The sequence below is a fragment of the Elephantulus edwardii genome, unplaced genomic scaffold (assembly GCF_000299155.1).
Source record: "Elephantulus edwardii isolate Elephantulus edwardi_28Jun2011 unplaced genomic scaffold, EleEdw1.0 scaffold00036, whole genome shotgun sequence".
Lineage (NCBI taxonomy): Eukaryota > Metazoa > Chordata > Mammalia > Macroscelidea > Macroscelididae > Elephantulus > Elephantulus edwardii.
This window is the reverse complement of record NW_006399786.1, coordinates 16,182,718-16,205,107: the sequence shown is the minus strand read 5'-3', so window position 1 is coordinate 16,205,107 and position 22,390 is coordinate 16,182,718. Positions and strand designations below refer to the sequence as shown.

At 36.6% G+C, this 22,390-nt stretch overlaps 2 protein-coding genes across 2 annotated transcripts in view; one reads left to right on the top strand and one right to left on the bottom strand.

The window, feature by feature from the left end:
* INTS8 (integrator complex subunit 8) overlaps positions 1 to 10,456 on the top strand; it is a 50,156-nt gene extending 39,700 nt beyond the window's left edge. The window contains 7 exon segments of the mRNA XM_006884580.1: positions 1,016 to 1,119; positions 2,313 to 2,363; positions 3,955 to 4,028; positions 4,106 to 4,170; positions 4,311 to 4,354; positions 10,257 to 10,329; positions 10,332 to 10,456. Of these exon segments, the coding sequence (XP_006884642.1) occupies positions 1,016 to 1,119; positions 2,313 to 2,363; positions 3,955 to 4,028; positions 4,106 to 4,170; positions 4,311 to 4,354; positions 10,257 to 10,329; positions 10,332 to 10,372 (452 nt within the window). The 3' untranslated portion in view covers positions 10,373 to 10,456.
* A 1,317-nt stretch (positions 10,457 to 11,773) lies between these two features.
* CCNE2 (cyclin E2) lies at positions 11,774 to 21,946 on the bottom strand. Its single transcript, XM_006884579.1, has 11 exons — positions 21,933 to 21,946; positions 21,720 to 21,822; positions 21,564 to 21,617; positions 20,440 to 20,591; positions 18,991 to 19,126; positions 16,690 to 16,836; positions 15,220 to 15,315; positions 13,271 to 13,405; positions 12,873 to 12,984; positions 12,364 to 12,521; positions 11,774 to 11,887 (listed from the first exon to the last, which is right to left on the bottom strand). The coding sequence occupies exons 1-11, from the start codon at positions 21,944 to 21,946 to the stop codon at positions 11,774 to 11,776; spliced, it is 1,221 nt and encodes a 406-aa protein (XP_006884641.1).
* Positions 21,947 to 22,390: the final 444 nt, after the last annotated feature.

The following is a 22,390-nucleotide window of genomic DNA, read 5'->3' as shown; positions in this document are numbered from 1 at the left end:
GGAGTGTCGGAGACAGTGCGATTGGCACAGGACAGAGCGGAGTTTAGGGCTGTTGTACATAGGGTCGCTATGAGTCGCAGGCGACTCGATGGCACATAACAACAACAACAATATGAAATTTCAGATTTTCCTATTTTTTCATCCAGGTCAAAGAAGATTTTTTACTTAATGGTATTTCAGAGTCAAGTTTTTAGAGATTGATTTTTTTTTTAAATAGAGAAATTTCAGCATATAAATATGAAGGGTGAACTCCCATGTACCCACTACATAGCTTTAGCACATGCGTTAATGGTTGGTTTTGTTGTTGCTGTTCTCTGTACTCTCACAGTATTATCAGTTCCCCTGCTTCCCAGCCCTCACTGATTATTTTGAAGATAGGAGCCTGTTGCATTCAACCCTCAAAAGAATTTATCATGATCTTATTAACTGGTTTTGGAGTAGATGTATAGGTCCAGATTTACCTTAGAAGAAATAAAGGAGTTTCTAGTTTGATCATTTGGAGAATAAATATCATCAAGTACTAAAATTCTGTAAATTTGAAAGTAGCTCTGGTGTCTTAGTCCATAGACAAGATGTTCCTAATCCAAATTCTTCATATCTCTGGTGGCTTGAGTCCACCAGCTGCTCTGAGGGAGAAAGATGGACAGATAATCTTTCCCCTTAAGTTTTACAGCCTCAGAAACCCAGTGAAGGGTCAGCTATGATTCTGTTCCAATTTGATAGCATTGAGTTTGTGTGTAAATTTGACTAAAGATCTGAGCTAATTTTTTTTTGTAGTTCAGTTTTATAAGACAGATAATTGACTGTACTCTTCCTTAAAGTGTTATTTTTGTTTATCTTAAAAGGAGAAAAACCAGTGTTTACTGAGTGTTAGCTGGATAACTATAAAATTGTATAACTAGGTCTATGATTTGAATACGATTTTGTCAACTTGAGAAGTTGGATATGATGAGTTGCTTGCCTGCATTTTAGTTGTTGTATTTAATCATAGGTAATTCTTCGTTTCCTCCTTTAGCAACAAATCAGTATTCAGCAGCTCTTCACTATTACCTGCAGGCAGGAGCTGTGTGTTCCGACTTCTTTAATAAGGCCGTGCCCCCTGATGTTTATACAGACCAGGTGAGTTGTTGGTGGCCTTGCTTCCTCCTGTCCACATTTGTTCTTTTGAGCCCACTCTTCATTCTCTGCTGTCTCCAGCTGAGAGGGCTTGCTCATCCCCACGTGCACTCCCAGATTGTTTGCTCTAGGACAGATTGCTCTCCATATTTCCAGTTGACCACAGACCATTGCTTTTTGTTTTTCTAAGGCCACCTCAGACTCATCCTTTCCTAAATTGATGTGTATATCTTACTTTACCAAGTGTCCTCCCCTGAAGAACTCCACGGTACTTATATTGTTTTTAATTATTAATTTTATTAGTTTTAATGAACATTTACAGAGATTTTGGGTTTTCATTCATTCATTGTTGCACTATTTTCTCTACCCTCCTCCCCAGTTCGTTGTTCTTCCCCCCCCCTTGAAAGTCCGTTTTTATTGTCCAATTGCCACAGTGCTTGTCAAAGTCAGTTCTGATTAGTCCTTTGCCATTCCCTGTCACTCCTCCTTGATAGAGACTTCACCCTGATTCAAAAGGAAAAGGGGATGGTATATTCTCTTAGCTACTTCCTGCTGAAAAGGGGCACTGTAGGTTAAGTTTCCCTTGACCATGCCCAGATCCTAAGTGTCATCCTTGATTCTTGCCTTTGTTAGTCCTTTTCAGCTGTCAAGTCATATTGTTTTTCCTAGCCACCTAAATGCTAAATTTTGTTTTTGCATTTTTATCTTGATACACATTTCTGTTGCAATTTCTTGAGTATCATAAATAAATGCATATCATTTTTCAGTAATCAAGATGAATGAATTTCTTTTTACATCATGTGCTTGGTTGTGAGAATATACCCAGTGAAACATTTGCCAGCTCACCTGTTTCCACATGTACAGTGCAGTGCTGCTGACGACACTCTGAGTTGTGCAGCTATGCTCACTCTCCCTTGATGATGTCCACAGAAACTCATTGCCCTTAAGGTGCCTGTCTGATCCTTTATAGAAAATTTTAGAAAGAGCATCAGAGCAAACCTTTTTTACTAGGTAAGCTAAACTAGAGTCTTAAGACTTCAGGGGATATTTTTTATTTAAGAAGGGTTTTGTGTTTTTTTTGTTTACGTTTTAAAGATCATCTTAGGATAATACTTTAAATAATAAATGGCTTTTGAAAAAAGATTGATGACATTTCATAATGAATTTTTTAAATAATCAGAATTTTATTTCTGTAGGTAATAAAGCGAATGATAAAATGCTGTTCTTTGCTGAATTGCCACACACAGGTTAGTTAATAATACTGTGATATTGGTTTCATGTATGTCAAGAGTTTAATATATACAAAGCTTTGGACTGTAAATTAGCTTTCATTTTCTATGTCAAACTACAATTTATGATGTTTAAAAAGTTTGTCATATTCTTGAATTTCTTTTAAGTACTTTAGAGATTTGAAGTAAAAGTATGTATCACTTAGAAAACATTAACCTTTGAACATTCTAAATGAAAAAGAAGGAATCTTAAATATATCTTTATATTTTATAGGAGCAGATATGTACATTAGTCATTAGGGAAATTAAAGTTAAAGCCAAAATACAGAACCACAATGAGATACCTCCTCAGACCCACTAAGCTAACTGTAATTATAAGAGATAGTGGCAAAGACAAGGAGATTTTCAGCCTTCATACACTCCTGGTGGGAATGGAAAATGTTGCAGCCTTTTGGGGAACCCAATTGGCAGTTCTTCAAAAGGCGGGGGAAAAAATTACTACAGGACTTAAAACTACAGTTTTATGCCTAGATATATAACGAAGAGAGATGAAAACATATGCTTACATAATATGTAATTACTTACAGCAACATTATCTGTTAAAACATTGCTGCCAAAAAGTAGAAATAACCCAAATGGTTATAAAATGAATGAAGTATTCATAGTGTAGATGAACCTGAAAACATCATAGACTCCAGTCCTAAAAGACCATATACGTGATTCTGTTTGCATAAAGTGCCCAAAATAGATGCATACATAGTTGGAAAGCAGATTAATGTTTTAGTGTTTGCCAAGGGCTGGAAACAGCATGTTGTTTGCAGAATGGTAGCTGAGTGGTATAAGATTGTGTTTCGACTGATTCAAGTCATCTAAAATTGATGAAAAAAAAATTGATTAAGGTGATGGATGCACACTTTTATGAATATATCCTTAAAAATGTTACTTTTAGGGAGCTCTGGTGGCCTGGTGGCAAGAAGCTGTACTGCAATCCCAGAGGCATACAGTTCGAATCTACCAGATGCTCTGCTGGAGAAGGAGGGACAATCTCCTCCTGTACCAGTCAGATCCGATTTGACGGTACACACACAAAAAATAATAAAATTTTAAAAAAGGTTAATTTTATATGAATGACATAAATTGAAAAAGTGAAAGATAAAGCATTACAGTTGCCATATCTGATTGAAATAGATCTGTGGTGTTAGGCAGCACTAACAGCCTAAATTTTGCCAGAATTAGCTTTGGTACTTGCCACTTTGAAAAGTTCAATTGCATGTCCTCTGTGCCCTTGAATGCCTTGCTCAGCACATTCCCTTCACCTTCATGGATTGACTTTTAGCCAGCTTCTCATTAAAATTCTACAAATTGTGGTTTAAGTTACCAGTGAAGAAACTGCTGCCGAAGATAAACTTGTATAAAGACTTTTTAGGTAGAAAATTGGATTGAATCCCAAAGTACAAGCTGACCCACCCAGTATGATCTGCAAGGCCTCTTATATTCCTTGAAAACTGTTATTTCTGGTCTAAGAATAATATTACTTCTCCAAAGCCATAAGAGTCATTGTGGACACTATATATACAGTATCGTTTTTCAAGTTTATCTGTCTGTGTAGGTGGCGATTTTATGTCAGTTCCTCCGAGAAATTGATTACAAAACAGCCTTTAAATCCCTACAAGAACAAAACAGGTAAGAATGAGTTTTAAAATATGTAACTGAACTTTTTCTGCTTAACAGAGTGGTAATTGAATGATCTTTTTTTTCAGTCATGATGCTATGGACTCCTACTATGACTACATATGGGATGTTACCATTTTGGAATACTTGACTTGTATCCTTTCGTATGATGTTTTAAAATTTGCCAAATTAAAGCAATAGGTAGTATTGCTTATTTTACAACTAAAAAGTAAAAAACAGTTAAAATTCTAACCTGTGAAATCATGTCAAATTATTCTTAACTGTTTCATTTAGATCTTCATCATAAAAGAGGAGAAACTGATAAAAGACAAATTGCTGTAAGTTACCTTATGCCATTCTTGGTGATTAAATAATAATGACCTTTAAAACCTCATATGATTTGACTTCCAGCTCTCCATCTAACTACAGTTCTTGAAACATGCCAAGAATATTCACTTCCTAAGGACCTTAGAGTTTCTCTGTCCTTGTTGTTTGTTGTTGTTATGTGATGTTGAGGCGCTTGCAACTCATAGTGACCCTTCGTACAACAGCTCTAAACCCTGCTCTATCCTGTGCCAACCATATTGCCTTTGACACACCTACTCCCATCACTCCAGTCACTGAATCAGTTCATCTCATCGAGGGTCTCCCTCTCTTCCTCTGTCCCTCCACCCTTCCAAGCACAATGTGCCTCTCCAAGGACTGGTCCCTCCTTGCAGCATGAACAGCCTGGTTTCACCCTCTCTAGCACAAACCTTTTGTTTGTTCTCCTGGCTGTCCATGGTATATTCAATACTCTTCTCAAGCTCCACAGCTCAAAGGCATCAATTCACCTTCTGTCATCTCTAGTCATTGTTTAGCTTTCTGATGCATAGCATGTGATTGCAAAGACCATGGCCTGGATGCACCTAGTCTCAAGGTTCTGCCTTCCTCATGATCACCCTTCCCTGATGATAACAGTGTCCCTTCTCTTGTTGTGGTTTTAAGTGCTGTAGACTCATTGACGACTGTAGTGACTCTATGAATGAAAGTCTTGAACACAAAACTTTCATCATTTCTCCAGGTTCCTAGAGTTTCCAGACGCAAGCCTTTTTTGGAAGTGGATGCCACTCCTGCTTCCAAGCCTGTTTTATTGTGGATATGAGGCCAGATCCAATCAGTTCACACAAAGCCACACCCTAGTTTCAACCCAACCCAGAAAACACACCCAGAATGAGACTATTCCACTATCTTCTCAGCCTATAAATAGCCCCAGGCTGGTAGCCAAAGGCTTTTTTTTTCCCATTAACATTTTATTACTTCTGTTTGATTAGTACAGCAAAACTCCGCTTATCTGTGCTCAGTTTTCATAGTTTATTAAACATGCAATGTGGATTTTTGCCTCTGTAGTTTGAATGTCCATGGTTAAATCATAAGTATATATATATTTTTTTCATTATTTGATTTATTTCTTTTTCATTTCAATGAACATCTACAGAGATTTTTGGAATTCCATTCATTCATTGTTGCAAGGTGAGGCCAAATCCAGTCAGCTCACACCCTGTAGCGAGCAAAGCCACACCCTAGTCTCAACCCCAAATCAGAAAACCTAGCCTTTCCACTCATCTTCCCAACCTGGAAATAGCCCATCCCTTCTCTTACTCCCACCCAAATAATCTTAGTCTCATTTCCCTTTAACATTTTTCTCTGTAACACTTAAAAACATTTGACTTGAGAGAGAGAATGAATAAATCCATTTTATATGGTTTTATCCGTGCTATTGAATACATGCCCAGCACAGAATAGGTGCATAACAGATAAACTGCCTTTAAATTTGACTTGTAGGCAACACAGATGGTTGTGGGTGGGTTGTTTTTTTTTTGTTTGTTTGTTTTTTTAACTTCCAACATTTGCTGCTTGGTATCATCATAGTTATTTGTTTGCTCTTTCACTCATGTTGGCAAAAGGATACACTGTTAATAAAGTTTTCATTTTTAACAGTTTGGATTTGGACTAAATCATAATGCTGTTATTTAGGGGAAACAAAAAATAATCTTTAAGAAGACTGTCCCTCCCTCCAGTTAGTCTCATTAAGTTGGGAGTTATTAATTCTCTCATTCCCCATTTAACTCAGACTGGAAGACAGAATTTAGCTTTTCCAAGATCCCTTGTGCTATTTTCAAACATCACTACAGATACCATTTTTAAAGTGTCTCCTTTGGAGCTAATACCCAACACTTTTATCAGCTCGTCTCACCTCCTCACTACAGTTTTGGGTGCATCACAGATGTGTGTTTACCTTCTCAAACACTCCTAGCTTCATGATCCTTGCCACTTTGGTTTCACTGATAGGCATTTTTTCTTTCTGCTTTAGGTACCTACATTTATGTTGTATGAGTGTAGATATGAGTTTGCAAGGCTATAATCTTCATGGGACTAGATCACCAAATCTTACCCATGAGCAGCCTGCAGATTCCATTGCCTGCCTTTCAGTTAGCAGCCTAGCTGCTTAACCCTCTGGCTATAGCCTATAGACATCTCTCATTAGCAGCTTGTTTTGTTCAAATTCTTATCCTCCTCAGACTTCTTGGCTCTCCTACTGTTGTTGATCATTGAAATGCTCAGATTAATGATAGTTTTTCTCCTCAGTCTGTCACCTTCCCTCTCTCTACTCACCTTGAGTATAGCAAATACCAGTCTATATGCACTTCAAAGATACAGAGTCAGTGATTCTGACATGAGAGCTTAAATCAAGTTTTTGTTTGTGGATGATTTGTAATGGCAAACCAGATTTAGGAATGACTCTTTGATCACTATCTTTGCTTTTATATCTATCTCATATGAAAAAGTTCTAATCCTGAATCAGTGATAATTTACTTTTCATTTCCTCCTACTTGACAGAATCTTGTTTGAAAACCAGCCCATTGCCAGGCCACAGTCTCTAACCTTATCTAGTCCCTTAGTTAATTATTTCACCTCCCACAGACTGGGCATATTATCAGGAGGGGCCATCCCCTTGAAAAGGACATCAGGCTTGGAAATCTAGAGGGTGAGCCAACAGGAAGATCCTCCGTGAGATAGATTGACAACAGCAGCGGTGGGCTTACGCTCTCAGTGTGGATGACACAGAATTGGGCAGGGTTTTGTTCTGTCATATCAGATTACTAAAGGAGCTCTGATGGTGTAGTAGGTAAGGAGTTACATTGCCAGCCTACAAGCAGGCAGTTCAAATTACCAGCTACTATGGGAGAAAGATGGACAGTCTCATCCTGTGTGATTTACCAACTGAAAATCAACTGTGTGATTTACCAACTGAAAACCAACTGGAGGGTCAGCTGTGAGTCAGCTCAACAGCACAGAACAAGAAAAGAGTCTGAGCCAACTTGATGGTTTCTGTGTATTTAAGGAACTTCAGTTGGTAGGGAGAAAAATGGGTAACAATTGATGAATGAAAACCTGACTTTTCTGTAAACTTTCATTAAAATCACAATTAAAACAACAAAATAAAAAACCCCAAGTTTAGTTGGACCGGTCTTTTCAGAAGTGTTCAGTCTGTCTCCCGTCTCAATCCCCTTGCCAGTTTTTCACCTTCTCTGTAATAATTTCTTTGCCTCTTGTATGCTTGAGGTAGACAGAAAAAGAGTCTAATCCATATGGCAGTGTTGGGAAATGTGGATAGAGACTGCTGAAATGTTTATTTCCTGCTTTTAAAATAACTTATAACTAAACAAAAGAATACTCTTCAACAGCTTGCGTTAGACAGATGATACAACCTTGCTTGCTGAAATTGATTACATGTCAACATCAATAAAATAAAGGTTTTTACCACTGGGCCAATAGGCAACATCATAGATGTAGAAAGGTTAGAATCTGTCAATGATTTCATCTTACTTGGACCCACAGTCAACACCCTTAGTACCAGCAAGGAGGTCAGGAGATGCATTGCTATAGACAAGTCTGGTATCAGGGACCTCTCTAAAATACTGAAGAGCAGAGGTCAGTTTGAAGACTAAAAGGGCACCTGATTCAGGCCATCGTCTGAATCAGTCACTTGCTATGCATCTGGAATCTGGATAGTGAGTAAGACTGACAGAATTGATGCCTTTGAGTTGTGGTGTTGGAGAAGAGCACTGAATATCCCATAGACTGTCAAAAGAATGAACAGATTTGTCTTGGAGAAGGTGCAGCCAGAGTTTTTCTTCAAGGCAAAGATGATAGTTTTGTTGTATGTACTTTGGACATGTACCTAGCTGAGGCTAATTCTTAGAAAAGGGCATCATAGTAGGAGAGATGGTCAGTGAAGGAGAGGCAGATGAATTGACATAGTGACTGCAGCAATGGGCTCAGAGATGAGGATAGGAGAGGATTCAGGTCAGTTGTTCATAGGGTTGTTACGAATCATATTCGATGGCACATAACATTCACATTGTTAAAACCACACTAGTCATAAGAGGTGTATTATTCATTGATGAAGACAAGTCTTTATATCAAGCTTTGATTTTACCCTCTTCAGAAAACTTCAAACGTATTGCCAATGATTTTGAACCAACTCGTAGCTGATACTTTAGCAGGTTTTTGGAGATGGTTAATTGTAGCTCAGTTCTTCAACCATTAGGCCACCAGAACTTTCTTTTATCTTCTTGGAGACTTTTTAATGAATTATGCTTCATATATTGCCACCATTTCCCATGGCATACAATTTCATCCTAATTAAAAACTTTTCTTTTTTCTTCCCTCTCCAGCTACCTCTCATCCCATCACTATTTTTTCTTACTTCAGCCCAGTGGAATTTGGTTTCCCTCTTAATTGCTCTTTAACTACCCAGAGTCCAAGGTGCCTTTTTAATCCTGCTTCTGTTACCTTTTCCTTTTTCAAAAATAATTCTTTAGGATTAATTTATTGTCCCTCCTTGTCTTTCTTATGGGTATTTGCTGTCCACTCCTTAAACTTGGTATTGCCAAGAGGTTAGTCTGTGGGCTTTTGACACACAGGCTTAGCAATCAAGCATAGCAATGATTGTAGTGCAGGACTGGAGCAATGTTCTGCCACTATAAGCCAGATTTCCCTGTGGGTAATTTTGACCACTCATGGTTATGACTTCCTCACGTACTATATAGTAGTTTTTGCAAACATCTAGCTATTCCAATTTATATTTTGCATTTCCATAGCTAGCTGTCTTTGTGAGATCTTTGGTTTAAAACAACTCTAGCTATATCTCACTAGTAGAATTTACCACAGTATTCCATCGTATCCTTAGAGGCGAGAATAGTGAAACTTTATCTCACAAACTCGACATGTTGTCAGGAGGGGACAGTCCTTGGAAAGGGGAGGGTGTCAGAGAAAGACTCCAGTAAGATAGATTGACAGTTACTGTAGTAGGGGGCTTGAGCATCTCATAGATCATGAGGATGGAGAATAGGCCAAGGTTCAGATCTCTTGTTCATAGCATTGCTGAGTCTCTGTTGATAGCATGTAACAATCTATATTGAATGGCATCATTCAGCAATCTTTTACTCTAACCTGTGTCTGATGATTTCTGAATCATCATTTCTCTTGAAGTCACATATTAGAAATATTGTAGTTGTGTACCATAGAGTTGGAACCAACCCACAGCTGACCTTCTGGCGGATTTTCAGAGGCAGTTAATTGCATGGGAGGAGATTGCCCATCCTTCTCCCACGGAGCAGCTGGTAGCCTCAATCTGTGTGCCTTTGGGATTGCAGCACAGCTTTTTGCCAGTAGGCGACCAAAACTAGTTTTTGCTTAGATATGTTCTAGTTGGTTTTAAATTATTTAATGATAGAGTCCAAGTTCTTAAATATACCTCATTTTATAGTCCCTGGATTATATTTTTAGGAAGTTGAGATAGTTCTGTTAATGAAAGAAATTCAACAGTATGTTTGTGTACATTTGGAACAGTATGTTTGTATACATTTGAAAAGTGAATTCTTGAAACAGGATTCTAATTTAAGTGTAAAAATTTACCACTAAGGAAATGACCTTATTTATTGGTATTCTCAAATTTGTACGAACTTACTTGATGGGATAAAATGTCTGAAGATAGTAATACAAATACTTCATAAATTGGTCTTTTACTGAAGAATAGCTCTAATCAGTTTTAATGTTAATTTCTACAATTACTGAGTTTTAGAATTAAAGGTTAAAGTAATCAATAAACTATTACTGTTAGTATAAGGGTAATTTTAGATTTTATATATTTGTATTTAACCAGACCACTAATGCATTTTTCTCTTTTGAAAGATCAAAGCCATTGGACAAACAGAACTGAATGCCAGCAATCCAGAAGAAGTGTTACAACTGGCAGCACAGAGAAGGAAAAAAAGTTTCTTCAAGCAATGGCAAAGCTTTACTTTTAAATAATTAGTTAAAAGTTTTAAACTTTTATTTTTTAAACAATGATCTAAAAATAAACAGTATTAAAAGATTACGTTTATATAATACATATATACATATTTAGTGGTATTTTCTTTTCAGACAAAATACTGAAATATTAGTTAAGGCAAAAACCTCACAACTGTACAGAAGACTTCATACCCTAACAATAGCTTAAATTTATAATTTCTCCAGAAGAAGAAAAGATTCACATATCAGTCAATAGAATAAACTAGCAGTATGGTATATGTTGTTTTTCCTCTAATTCCACTTATGAAGCTAAAATTCATAAAAACCAAACCCAAGTTAATTATGTAAAGTAGCTAGTATATATACAGCAAATTTGTAAGGTGGTTGGGTTTTTTTTTAAAAAGAAAGCAATAAATAGTTTTTAGGAATCAGTCTACATTTAATACTCTTCTATCTTAAGAAAATAGAAGTTTAGGCAAGTGTTAAGCTTTCATCACTTTGACACTGTCCTCTCATAATGTAGATTTTTTTTAAAAAAAGGACTTTAGCAGTTTGGGGAATATAAATAAAGCCACTAAATTTAAAATGAAATAAAACAGTAGCCCTTAGGGACATCTTAGTGTGTAATAAAGTGACTTTCATATAAATAGTTTTAAAAGATACTTAAGTTTTTCACCCAATTGTGGTATACAAAAGGTTATTATAAAGTAACCTGTCTGTCAAGTAAAGCCCCAAGCAGGAGCCATATTATCTCTCCTTTCTTTGGTACTCCCACTGTTCAGAGCACGGCTTAAACACCATCCTCATCTAAGCCTTTCTTACTGTTAAAGAATACAATATGGCAAGGTAAAAAAAAAAAACTAGTTAAAAAACAAAGTTTATCATTTGTAAGAATTCAAGTTTTATAACAGCTTGCTATAGCAGCTGTAATTACCTTATTACATAGCTAAATCTTTGTAAACAAGTCTAAATTTTACTTTTGAAGAACCAAATTGCACTAGTCAAGAGTGCATGAGTTTTCAGAATCTAAAAGCTAGATTCAAAGTACTGTATCACTTAATCTACCCTATAAGGTAGCATTTATCTAGTCCAAAACTTCAGTAATAAAATTTTTATGTAATAACACTGGATCCAAAGGAAAATGTTGCCGGGGCATCAACTGCAGCTGGCCAGTCACCTTGGAAATGAAGTCATCTTTGTAAACATGTCTTGCTGTTTAATGGCTAACATAGAAATGAAATACATTTCTTCCTTGGGGCCAATTTTAAATGGCCTTTAACCAAAGCACCGCAGTGTCTTCTGAATTGGCTCAGATAATCACAGCAACTTTTTGGTGTAAAACTTTAGTGGTCCATTTTATGAAATTCTACCATTATACTTGGCCAACTTCAATTTGTTTGTTAGTTTTAACTTCTTTAGTGTTTTCCTGCTGGTTTTTCAGTGCTCTTCGGTGGTGTCATAATGCCTCCATTGCACACTGGTGACAGTTGTCCCTCTTTTCTGAAGGTATTGATGTAATTTACTTCATCCTAGACATGTGAAGAAATCATTCAGAAATTAATAGCCTATAACCATTGGCACAGTAAAGTCAAATCAGACAACTGGGAATTTACTAATTTATCTTTTCTGTCTGTGTAATTGAACAATCTCAGTCTCAAGGTTCAACCGTTCTAGTCACAAGTCTTGCTTTGAATTCTAAGTTATTTTTATTTTCTAAACTGTGAAATTGGTCACAAAACTGTCTTCTTGCCATCTTACATACCTGCTTGAAAATATTCTACATCAGCCTTACTAGATGCTACTGTGTAGTGTTGAGATGGAACCAAGTCATTAACTCACCCTCCCATAGGTTTTTTGAGGCAGTAAATCCCATGGGAGAAAATTGCCCATCTTCTCTGGATTCAAACTGGTTGCTTTTGTGTTGGCAATGCAACTTCTTACCACTACACCACCAGGGCTCCCTTTTATTAGTATGACCAAAATAAACAAACCACATAAAACGTACCAGCATAACCAAATAATTTGAATGTGTTTGTATATTGTGTCTATCTTCCATAGGAATTTTCTTAAAAGATTTTAGCTTCACTGGTGGAGAGCCTTTTACTACATTGACAAAAGGTACCATCCAGTCTACACATTCAGAAATGCTGTCCCATTCCAAACCTATAAAAATTAGAAAAATGCAATATTACATAAAAAATTTACTTATGATTAATGTACTGTTTCCAACTTTGAAAATGAAACAAGATTTAAAAAAATAAAGACAAATGATCACTTTCAAACTATGTTTAAAATGACTATTTTGAAGGGAAAAAGCAACTAAGTTCTTTCTGACCCTTTTTTTTCATTACAAATTGAAGACTAGAAAGTATTTCTAACTTAAAGGAATGCAATTACTCAGCTGCTAAAGTTTTTACAATTCATAGTTAAAAGAATGTTAAAGTTAGGGTTAATAAATTAGCAGTTCCTTTAAGACTTGTGAATAGGTAGAAAATAACAAATACAAAGTTTTACCTGAAGCCTTCTTAACCACTTCATTAGAAGTAAAATGGCACAAGGCAGCAGCAGCCAGTATTCTGTACTGGAACTCTAATGAATCAATCGCTAAAATACAGAGATCTAAAAGCTAACAAAGGAAAAAGCAACATAAGTAATAGGAACTGATTTTATATATCTATTCCAATAAAGGAGTTAATTTAATTCACTATACTGTTACTCTGTTGTACTGACTTGTTAAGTACTGCCGAGTCGAGTATGACTCATAGGGACCCTATGAACACAAGGTCTGAACTCTATTCTGTAACGTATCATGAGTTTCCAAAGGCATGTTGTGTAGGATGTGGATTGTACTGAGTATATTTTAGAAAACAAATCTTACAATAATAGTAGCTTATATTTTAAAATGTCAGTACCTGTGCTATTTGGATGAACTTTTCCTGAGAATACTGAGGTAGAAGAACTTTAGGAGCATCTTTAAGAGCATCAACTTGGAGAAAGAGATTTAGCCAGGAGATGACCGTTACAGGACAAAGTTCCCATTTTAAAGCCTGGAAATGAAGTTAAAAATCCCTATTAATAAATTTAGATGACCATACAGTATTCTCTAAGCTAATGTCTTAAAACAGTCATTTAAGAAACTTATCCTGTAGGAACACTGGTCCCTTGTGTTGAAAGGAGACAAAGGACCTTCCTCTAGACCAGGAAGAGAAAGCCTTCCCTTTTAGATGGTGTCTTGAATACAGACTTCTAGCCTTCTAACGTAATAGAGAATAAATTCCTGTTTAAAAGATTTAAGTTTACTTCTTCCCAAGAGTTCTATTATTCTGACGTCTAATTTTTATTAAAATATTTGCAAATATCTTAAGATCTCAAAATGTTTATTGTTTACAAAGTCTGCTACTGATAATGGTGGTATTCCCAGTTTTCAATTTATGGAGTTCATTAAGCTGATTCATTCCTGCTTATCCAGTTTCCTGCAGCCCAGATCTGTTCACTACTTTATTGAAACAGCTTTTAAAATTGTATTTAATGACTACTTTATGGCTCATCCAATTCACATCTTCTAGGAACTGACTTGACTTTTCCTTCTTTTGAAGCTCTTTAATAGCTTCTGGTTAAAACAGAAGTCAAAAAGGAAAGCATATGAAAAAACAAAACCTTTCAATTTAAGATATTTTTTGCTCTAGCAAGCCCTGAAACCTTACTGTTTATGTTGTGTACCAATGAGTAGGAACCAGGTCATTGTTCACCCTCCAGCAGGTTTTCTGAGGCAGTAAATTGCCCTGAAAGAGACTGCCCATTATTTTTCTCCCACAGAGCAGCTAGTGGATTTGAATCAGGTGCCTTTGAGTTGGCAGCAAAATTCCTTACCACTAAGCCACTAGAGCTCCTTTACTGTTTATAAGAAGCCTAAAACATTTACGAGGAAACAGAATCTTAATGTGTGCAGGACGGCTCACAGAATTTAATCTTCCTTAATGTGATCCACTGTACTTCAAGGTTAAATCCAGCTAGACTGCATATGGATGATTTCATTAAAACCATATCAAATACCAAGAAAATCTTACTCTGTTAATTGAAATGTTTCCAATGAACTAAAGATATTTTCTAAAACATCCATAATGTCCACATTTATTTATTTATACCTTCAAGTTGCTGACACTAGCCTTAATAGTCTCTAATTAAACAACTTTATGCTTCTATCCTGCTCCCACTTCTATTAGTAGCCCTTTCTCTGCACACAGAAAGAATCAAGAAAGTGAAATAATTCTGTCTGCTGAAAGAAATCTGAGCCAAGATTTGAGAATCATGAACTATACACGCACACACACACACACAACCTCTCTGCTAAATACCTATGTACTTAAATGTGGTTGTCCTTAATCACCTCCCACCTCCTGAAAAAAACTAACCCTTTATTTATTATGGTTTGGGTAAAAGTTAACAAAGCATATTGAGCTTTTCCCCATTTATTCACATTTAGTTCTAGAATATTAATTAGTGTCTGATTGTCCATTCATTCTATATTGTGTTAATCACTTATGAATCAGAAAAATAATATGTCAGTATAAGAAACTGAAAAAATACTAAGTTTACAACATAAAAGTCATCCATAAATACCACTTTTAGAAAAATGCCAATATTTTGGCATATTAATATCTTACAACTAGTTCCTGATACAGAAACTCAATTTTGCACTGAAATAGATAAGGGAGAGAATAAGAAATAAGACAACTAAATCTTTCATATTTGCTAAAAAAAAAAACCTGCAAAACTTACGAATATTTACATTGTAGTCTTTGAAATTCAGTAATTACTATGCTATTAAGTTGCAACTAGAAATAAATGACAAAGTTATTACCTTTAATATGAAGAGTTCCATCCTTAAAATATCCTCTTCACTGCAAGCACCATCAGTAACATAAGCAAACTCTTGGAGTTTAGGAGCATAGATTTCCTTTAAAAGGGAATTTTGTATGAAGTACAATTATGATTGTCACTGAAACTGAATTATTTACTAATAGAGAAGCTTCATTTTTTGTTTTAAATTTTATTATTTGTGTGTGTGCGTGTGTGTACTGTCAGATCAGATCTGACTGGTACAGGAGGAGATTGTTCCTCCTTCTCCAGCAGAGCATCTGGTGGATTTGAACCGTGCATCTCTGGGATTGCAGTACACCTTCTTGCCACTAGGCCACCAGAGCTCGCCGAGAAGCTTCATTTTTATAAGGACAGTTTCACAAAGTGATCAATCTTAGAAACTCTAATTATACAACGGCCAAAACTACCTTATAAGGGCCATATCTGGATACCTAAATTAGACACGTGACTATTAAAATAATTTTGATAAAACTTGAATTTTAGCTAAACCTTCATTTCAGGCTAAAAAAAAAGACATGTTTTGAGACTAGTATGTCTAACCAAAGCAGGCCTAAGAACTAATAAGGTGTAGAAACTAAATAGAGCCTACAAAAACCTTAGATAACACTGATGATCTCTATTAATGTATCTTTCTTTTATAATGTATTGTTTTAAGATAAGTAGAATCTTTTCAGTGTTTAAGATTGTGTGAAAGAAAATTTAAGGAGTTACCTTTTATTTTTCTATTAGTTTAAAACCTATTATACAGCAGTGGTAACTAAAACAGCATGGTACTGGTACAATGGCAGGCACATAGACCAATGGAACAGAATTGAGAACCCAGAAATAGATCCAGCTATCTGGTCAACTGATATTCAACAAGGAAATCAAAGCTATCAAATGGGGAAATGATAACCTCTTCAACAAATGGTGCTGGCAAAACTGGACTTCTACCTGCAGAAAGCTAAAACAGGATCCCTATCTCACACCATATACAAAAATCAACTCAAGGTGGAACAGAGACCTGGGAGCAAAGCCCAAAGCCATAATGTTCTTAAGAGACAAACTGGGATCAAGCTTAGGAGATACCTTTTATTATAGTACCACTATTAGAAATATTTGGCTAGCTCAGCACTATTATAACCTGATACAGCAGTTGTATCATTTGATTGGTTTTCAAAGCATTTGACTGTTAATTACAATGTATAGAGAGTCTGTTTGACAGAATGAGCCATGAAAGAGCTACTAATTTTAGAATCCAAACCCAAGATTTATTATAAATTAAAACTCTTAACAATGTAGGAACTATGGTAATATATTCTCCTTTTCTCATAATGTTGAGAAAATTCACTTTCCAAAGGAGTTAATATATAAAAAAGTAATAGTATTCTCTGGGATTAACAAGTTAATTAAAGAAACTCAAAAGTTTGAAAGAAAAAAAAAGGTTTATGGATAATCTTTGAGAACTTACCTCAAGTTTGGAAGCAATGAATAAAGAAGTAATCCCAATGAGCTGGAGCATGTTTTTATTTACATCCTTTTGTGTCAGCATAAATCTATCAAAAAAGTCTTGTGCAAGATAAAATGTTTCCCTATGAAGTGTGTACACTTCACATACCTAGAGAAGAATTCAAATATTGAAATATTACCTTCTATTTCTCCATGCTGGGAAAGGGAAAAGGTCCGAGAATGAGAGGAAGACCCTCAAAAAGATGGCTGACACAGTGACTATAATAATGGGCGTGAGCATAACAGATTGAGGATGGTATAAAACAGGGGCGAGGTTCAGATCTGTTGTTCATAGGGCACTATGAGTTGTAGATGGCTTGACAGCATGTTTCTCCAAATTGGAATATCACACTATAACAGTCAAACTTTAGGATGCCAAAGCTAAGACTGAGGGGGGGAAGGAGATACTAATATGTATTAATAATAAACTAATAAACAGCTGTCAAGTCATTCCAACTCATTGAGCCCATGTATGTTAGAGTAGACCTATACTCTATGGGGTTTTCAATGACTAATTTCTGAGAAGCAGATCACCAGGACTTAACAACTTGTCCTACTAATTATTGCTGCTGCCACCGACTCACTTCCAACTCAGCCACTCTCCAATGGGTTTCCGTTTCCTAGGTGATATATCTTATTACTGACTGCTACCAGTGCTCCCTTGCTCTTCCAATATGATTTGAATCTATTGTTATTGTTAGGTACTGTTCAGGTATTGCCATGTTGAATCTACTGTTGTAACTGCTCTGTCAATTTCATTTGAGGGTCTTCCTCTTTTTCATTTATCCTCTACCAAGCACAGTGTCCTCCTCTAGATACCACATTTGCTTGATAACGTGTCAAAAGTAAGTAAGATGAAGCTTCACCATCTTTACTTCCAAGACACATTCTGACTGTACTAAATCTAGTACCCCATCAGTTACTGCACAGTTCTCAACCCCCCACCATGGGAATTAAGTATACTGATTCTCAGATACATTTAATGGTTTTTGCATCTACTGAGATATTCAGATTTTTCTCCCAAGTTAAACTACTAAGGTAACTATTAGATTTTCAAAAATATATCAAAAGTTTAACATTTGTGAATGGAAAATAGTTTTCTCTAAAATCTCAATCATGCACTAAATGTTTCTGCTGATACTAAAAGACTTAACTGTTTTAAGACAATTTTATGCTGCTGAATATATGTTGTTCTGCACAGACATTTAAGGAAAAATAAGAATAAACTGGATACACAGTAACTGGATAAAAACAGCATAAAAAGGAAAAAAATTACTATAGTTGGTATGTGCAGTCAAGTCGCTTGCTACTCATAGCGACCCTATATCCTGCTCTATCCTGTGCCAATCTTATTGTCTCCAACACACCTTCCCCCATTACAATTATGCCAAATTTGCTTACATAGCCATTACACACTCATACAAACAAAAACTATCTTCTTGTACCCACAAGACTGAAATAAAATCTGGTCAGTATAAGGACAAATGGCTTGACTCAAAAGGACATTTTGTGGCTTGAAAACTGATAGCTTCCAACTACCTAAAAGCCTAATATGAGCTCTTTAGGATGTATCATTTGTATGTTTTAAGAACCGTAAATAACTAAAAGTTGGGGAAAAGTTTGTCATTAATACAAATAATAGTCTTGAATTATCAAGCAAAAGGGAATGGACCTCCACAAGACCAAATTCTGGTGCAGTTGTAGGATTTCAGGATCACTATTATTATAATAATAGAGTATGTTTTGGAAAGAATAAGTGGTAAATAGTAAAAGGAAGCTAAATAGGGATTTCAATGTTTAAAGACTCCTATACTTAGAACATGGAAATCAGTATTCCAAGCCATAATTAGGATTTTTGTGATAAGGAAAAGATTTGATGGCCTTGGTTTTTGCTTTTTCATTGCATAGAAATCAGACTCTGAAAAATACATATTCTGTATGTACATCTTGAGTATCTTTAGTACTTGGAACAAGTGTCTGGTATACAGCAATATCCACTGACAGGAGGAATTCTGACTTCGGTTTAAGTTACATGAGATGTAATGGCTGTGTCACTGTGTAGTGGCTTATGATTTTCATTTCTTCATAGTTATTTTCTGCTTTCGTACCATTAGCTATAGTTAAGAATCATAAAAAAGGATTGCAGGCAATAGATAATGTATTCCATCAGAAGACAGAGAAAACACTTCATATCTACATATTTTTCTATCATAAAGAGATTCTTAAAAAATTACAGAAGTAATTCTTTATTGATAGAACATACCTCTAAAAGCCAATCTAGAAGTATTGACCTCATCTGTGGTTCCAGTTCAGAATGCAGAACTTCAAATTGCTTGTCATGAACATATCTGCTTTCTTTGTTCAGCATATTTTGCCAGACTTCATTTGAACATCCCCAGCTGAAAAGGAGGGATAAAGTTTATATTGTGTGATTGGTATCATATACAATCTATTTGTTTCATATAGAAGAAATCCAACTTTCAGACAGTGAAATTCAACATTTGGATTTAGAATTAAAAGCTCGTAAATTAGGAGAAAAATTTAACCTTAATTTCTGTTTCTTTAGTACTGAAAAAGTAGAAGCACAAGGCACTTGACAGAATTTTTTTTCTTTTCTATTTTTTTTTTAAATTTTATTATTTTTGTGTGAGTGTACCATCAAATCAGATCTGACTGGTACAGGAGGAGATTGTCCCTCCTTCCCCAGCAGAGCATCTGGTGGATTTGAACCGTGCGCCTCTGGGATTGTAGTTGCAGCTCCTTACCACTAGGCCATGACAGAGAATTTAAGACTAATATATCTAAATGGATGATTCCAAGATTCTTTTTAATCTCCATTATTTATTGCTTATAAGATTTATGTTTAAAATTTAGTTTGCCAAGGAGCAACAATAAAAAAGTATGATGACAGTACAGACAAGTCTCAATAATCTTCAAATAATCTTTTGCAGACTTCTCTACAAATGTGGGATAAAGTACTAGAGTGGAAAATGAATTTAGATTTGAGTCCATAATTCTGAATATTACAGTAAAATATAAGGTTTTTATACTACATGTTTTGTTTAAGCTATGCCTCTTTTACTTTTGGACAAAACCCAATTGAGTATAAATCAGGCTTGCTAAGAAAGGAATAGTGTTGACACAGGAAATGAAAACCTGTGTATTAGAATAATTCCATTATAACAATTTATTATTTGTATCATTCTAAAAAGGTGATTCAGTTCCAGTAAGTCTCATAGTACTCAGCAAACAAATGAAAGTAAATTTAGAGAATAAAAGTTTTATATGCCATGGAGTTGGAACCAATGCACAGCTGACCCTCTAGTAGGTTTTCAAAGGCTGTGAATTGCATGGAAGTAAATTGCCAGTCTTTCTCCTTCAAAGTAGATGGTGTCAAATTCCTTACCACTAGGTCACCAGAACTCTCTTAAAGTGCCCATATCACTTGCCAATGGCAATACTGTACTCATAATTTTACCTTTTATAAATTTGTCCATTTTATAAAGAAAAATAATTTAAAATACTGTTGTTAGGTGCCCTTGCTTTGGAATTGACTCATAGCTGACTGGAAGGACACTGTTCATCCTTCTCCAATGGAGCCTTTGTACTCTTTACCACGAGACTACCAGAGCTTCCTTTCTTTAAAATAGTGTGCTGTTAAACAAGTCACAGTACTAGGCTTTAATATAAAATGATTGAAATTTTTTCTTACCTTAAATCAGGCAAAGGTGAAGGATTAAGAAAAAGATTTTTAAATCTGTAATTTGTAAATCTGGAGAAGTCACTTGTTTCTATTTCTTTGTGAGGTGTCTCAATGATAATACAAGGACTGATCCCTCCAGTTAATACAGGTGGCCAACAATTCTGTAATGAAACAACAGAAAGAGTAAGAATGTCTATTTGGTGCATTTGGAAACCAGTTCTTTTCCTAGACTTTTCATAAATGAAAGCTAATTATTTCTAAACAATCTGTATTTTCCCCCCAAATGATATTGTTAAGATGGCTGACAGTCTAGCTATTTAAATTGACACTCATATTTTACAAATAAATCTGTAGCTCATATCAATCAACTTTCATAAAGAGTGACAAGTACATTTGTTTTAGACAACAAACCACAATTTTGTTAATATCAGAAGTTAGGCATGGGGGAGGCAGAAGGAGTAGCAACAAAATTGCATTCATAGTCTACCACAGGAATCATTTTCAAGAACATAAAATTGTATTTTTTCCCTCTGAATCTATCAATATTGGCAGGGGTACCTTGTTTTAGAAAGAGCTAGCTTTTTTTTTTTTTTTTAAGTTTGCTCACATACTTTGGAATATTTGAGGTATCTCAGACCTTAAAATGGAATCAAGTGGCATTCATTACTTAAAGCAACCTTTCCTCTAATCAATGCTGGCTTCAAAGGGAGCCACTGTCCCTAAAGGGCTTTCTAAACAACACATAGGGAGAATAGGTTGCAATGGGATGGGTGCCAGGCTGTCAGTGATCTCACATGCTTTATCCCCAAGAGGCAGCTATTAGGACTCTCCACTACAGTCAGAAAGGGAACAAAGAGCAGAATATAGCAGAGATTAGGCGGGCCCTGGTGCCCCAGGCAGCTCCAAGAGGGAGGGATTTACAAAGAAGAACCAGCTGCTTCAAGCAAACTTACTCTGCAGCTGTGGTAGGATCCAGGCACATACAAACCACCCAAAGACAAACACATTCCTGTTGACCTCTAGGGGCATTAAAAGAGGAATCTTTCTACTGCACAGCCATCATACACAATTCTATTCTTTGTCCTGTCCTGCATGTTTCCCTCAAAACCCCACGCAGTCCTGTTCAGCATTACCCTAATCTCATACTGGTGTTTCTTGGTAACCTCTTCTTTTCTTTTTTTGACATCCTGGAAAACAGAAAAGAAAGAATGGGAAAATAAGGCGTCAGCCAGGAGTGAATGAATGAATCCATCTTTCCCTCCCTTTGTCTGCCCCTCTCTTCGACTCACCTGGCTCGTTTTTCTCTTCTTGGCCTGGACTACCTGGGCTTCTTGAGGGGAATTTGACTGGCTGGGTTGGGGCTGCTGCTGCTGCTTGGCTTGTAAACGGCTACTGTGGGGGGTGGAGGTGGAAATAAAGACGATGAAAAGGAAGTGTCATTAGCAAAGCATGCGTTTTGATGGCAGCTAATTTCGAAACGTTGTCTCTAAGAGAGATGTTACCTGCGTCTTGACATTCTCTTCTTTAAGGTGGATGAAATCTCTAGAGAGGGGGAGAAAACAAAATCAAACCCAGTCAAATACAGCGACGTAGGTGTCAGGCGCCAAGCCTGCGCGCCTTCGGGGGTTCCTTCCCCACGGCTCAGGGGGTGACGCGAGCCACTGTCCAGGCCGAGGGGGACCCCCAGCCCTCGGTTTCGAACCCGGGTCGGTTCTTGCCTGGGCTCGCAGACAGGAGTGTCTATGCACGCTCACAAAGCGCCCCCTGCACCTCGCAAGCGCAGGGAGGCAGACCTCCCCGAAATGGGGCTCCTCGGGGTCCCCCCAGGCTGGCCTGCTCCCGCCCCCCGAGACCCCCGGCCGGGACGAGCGCGGAGGGGGCGCCCGGCGGCGGCGGGCGGCGGGGAGGCCGGTTCCGCGCCAATTTGTGCAGCGGCGGCGGGGAAGCAGGGGGCGGCGCA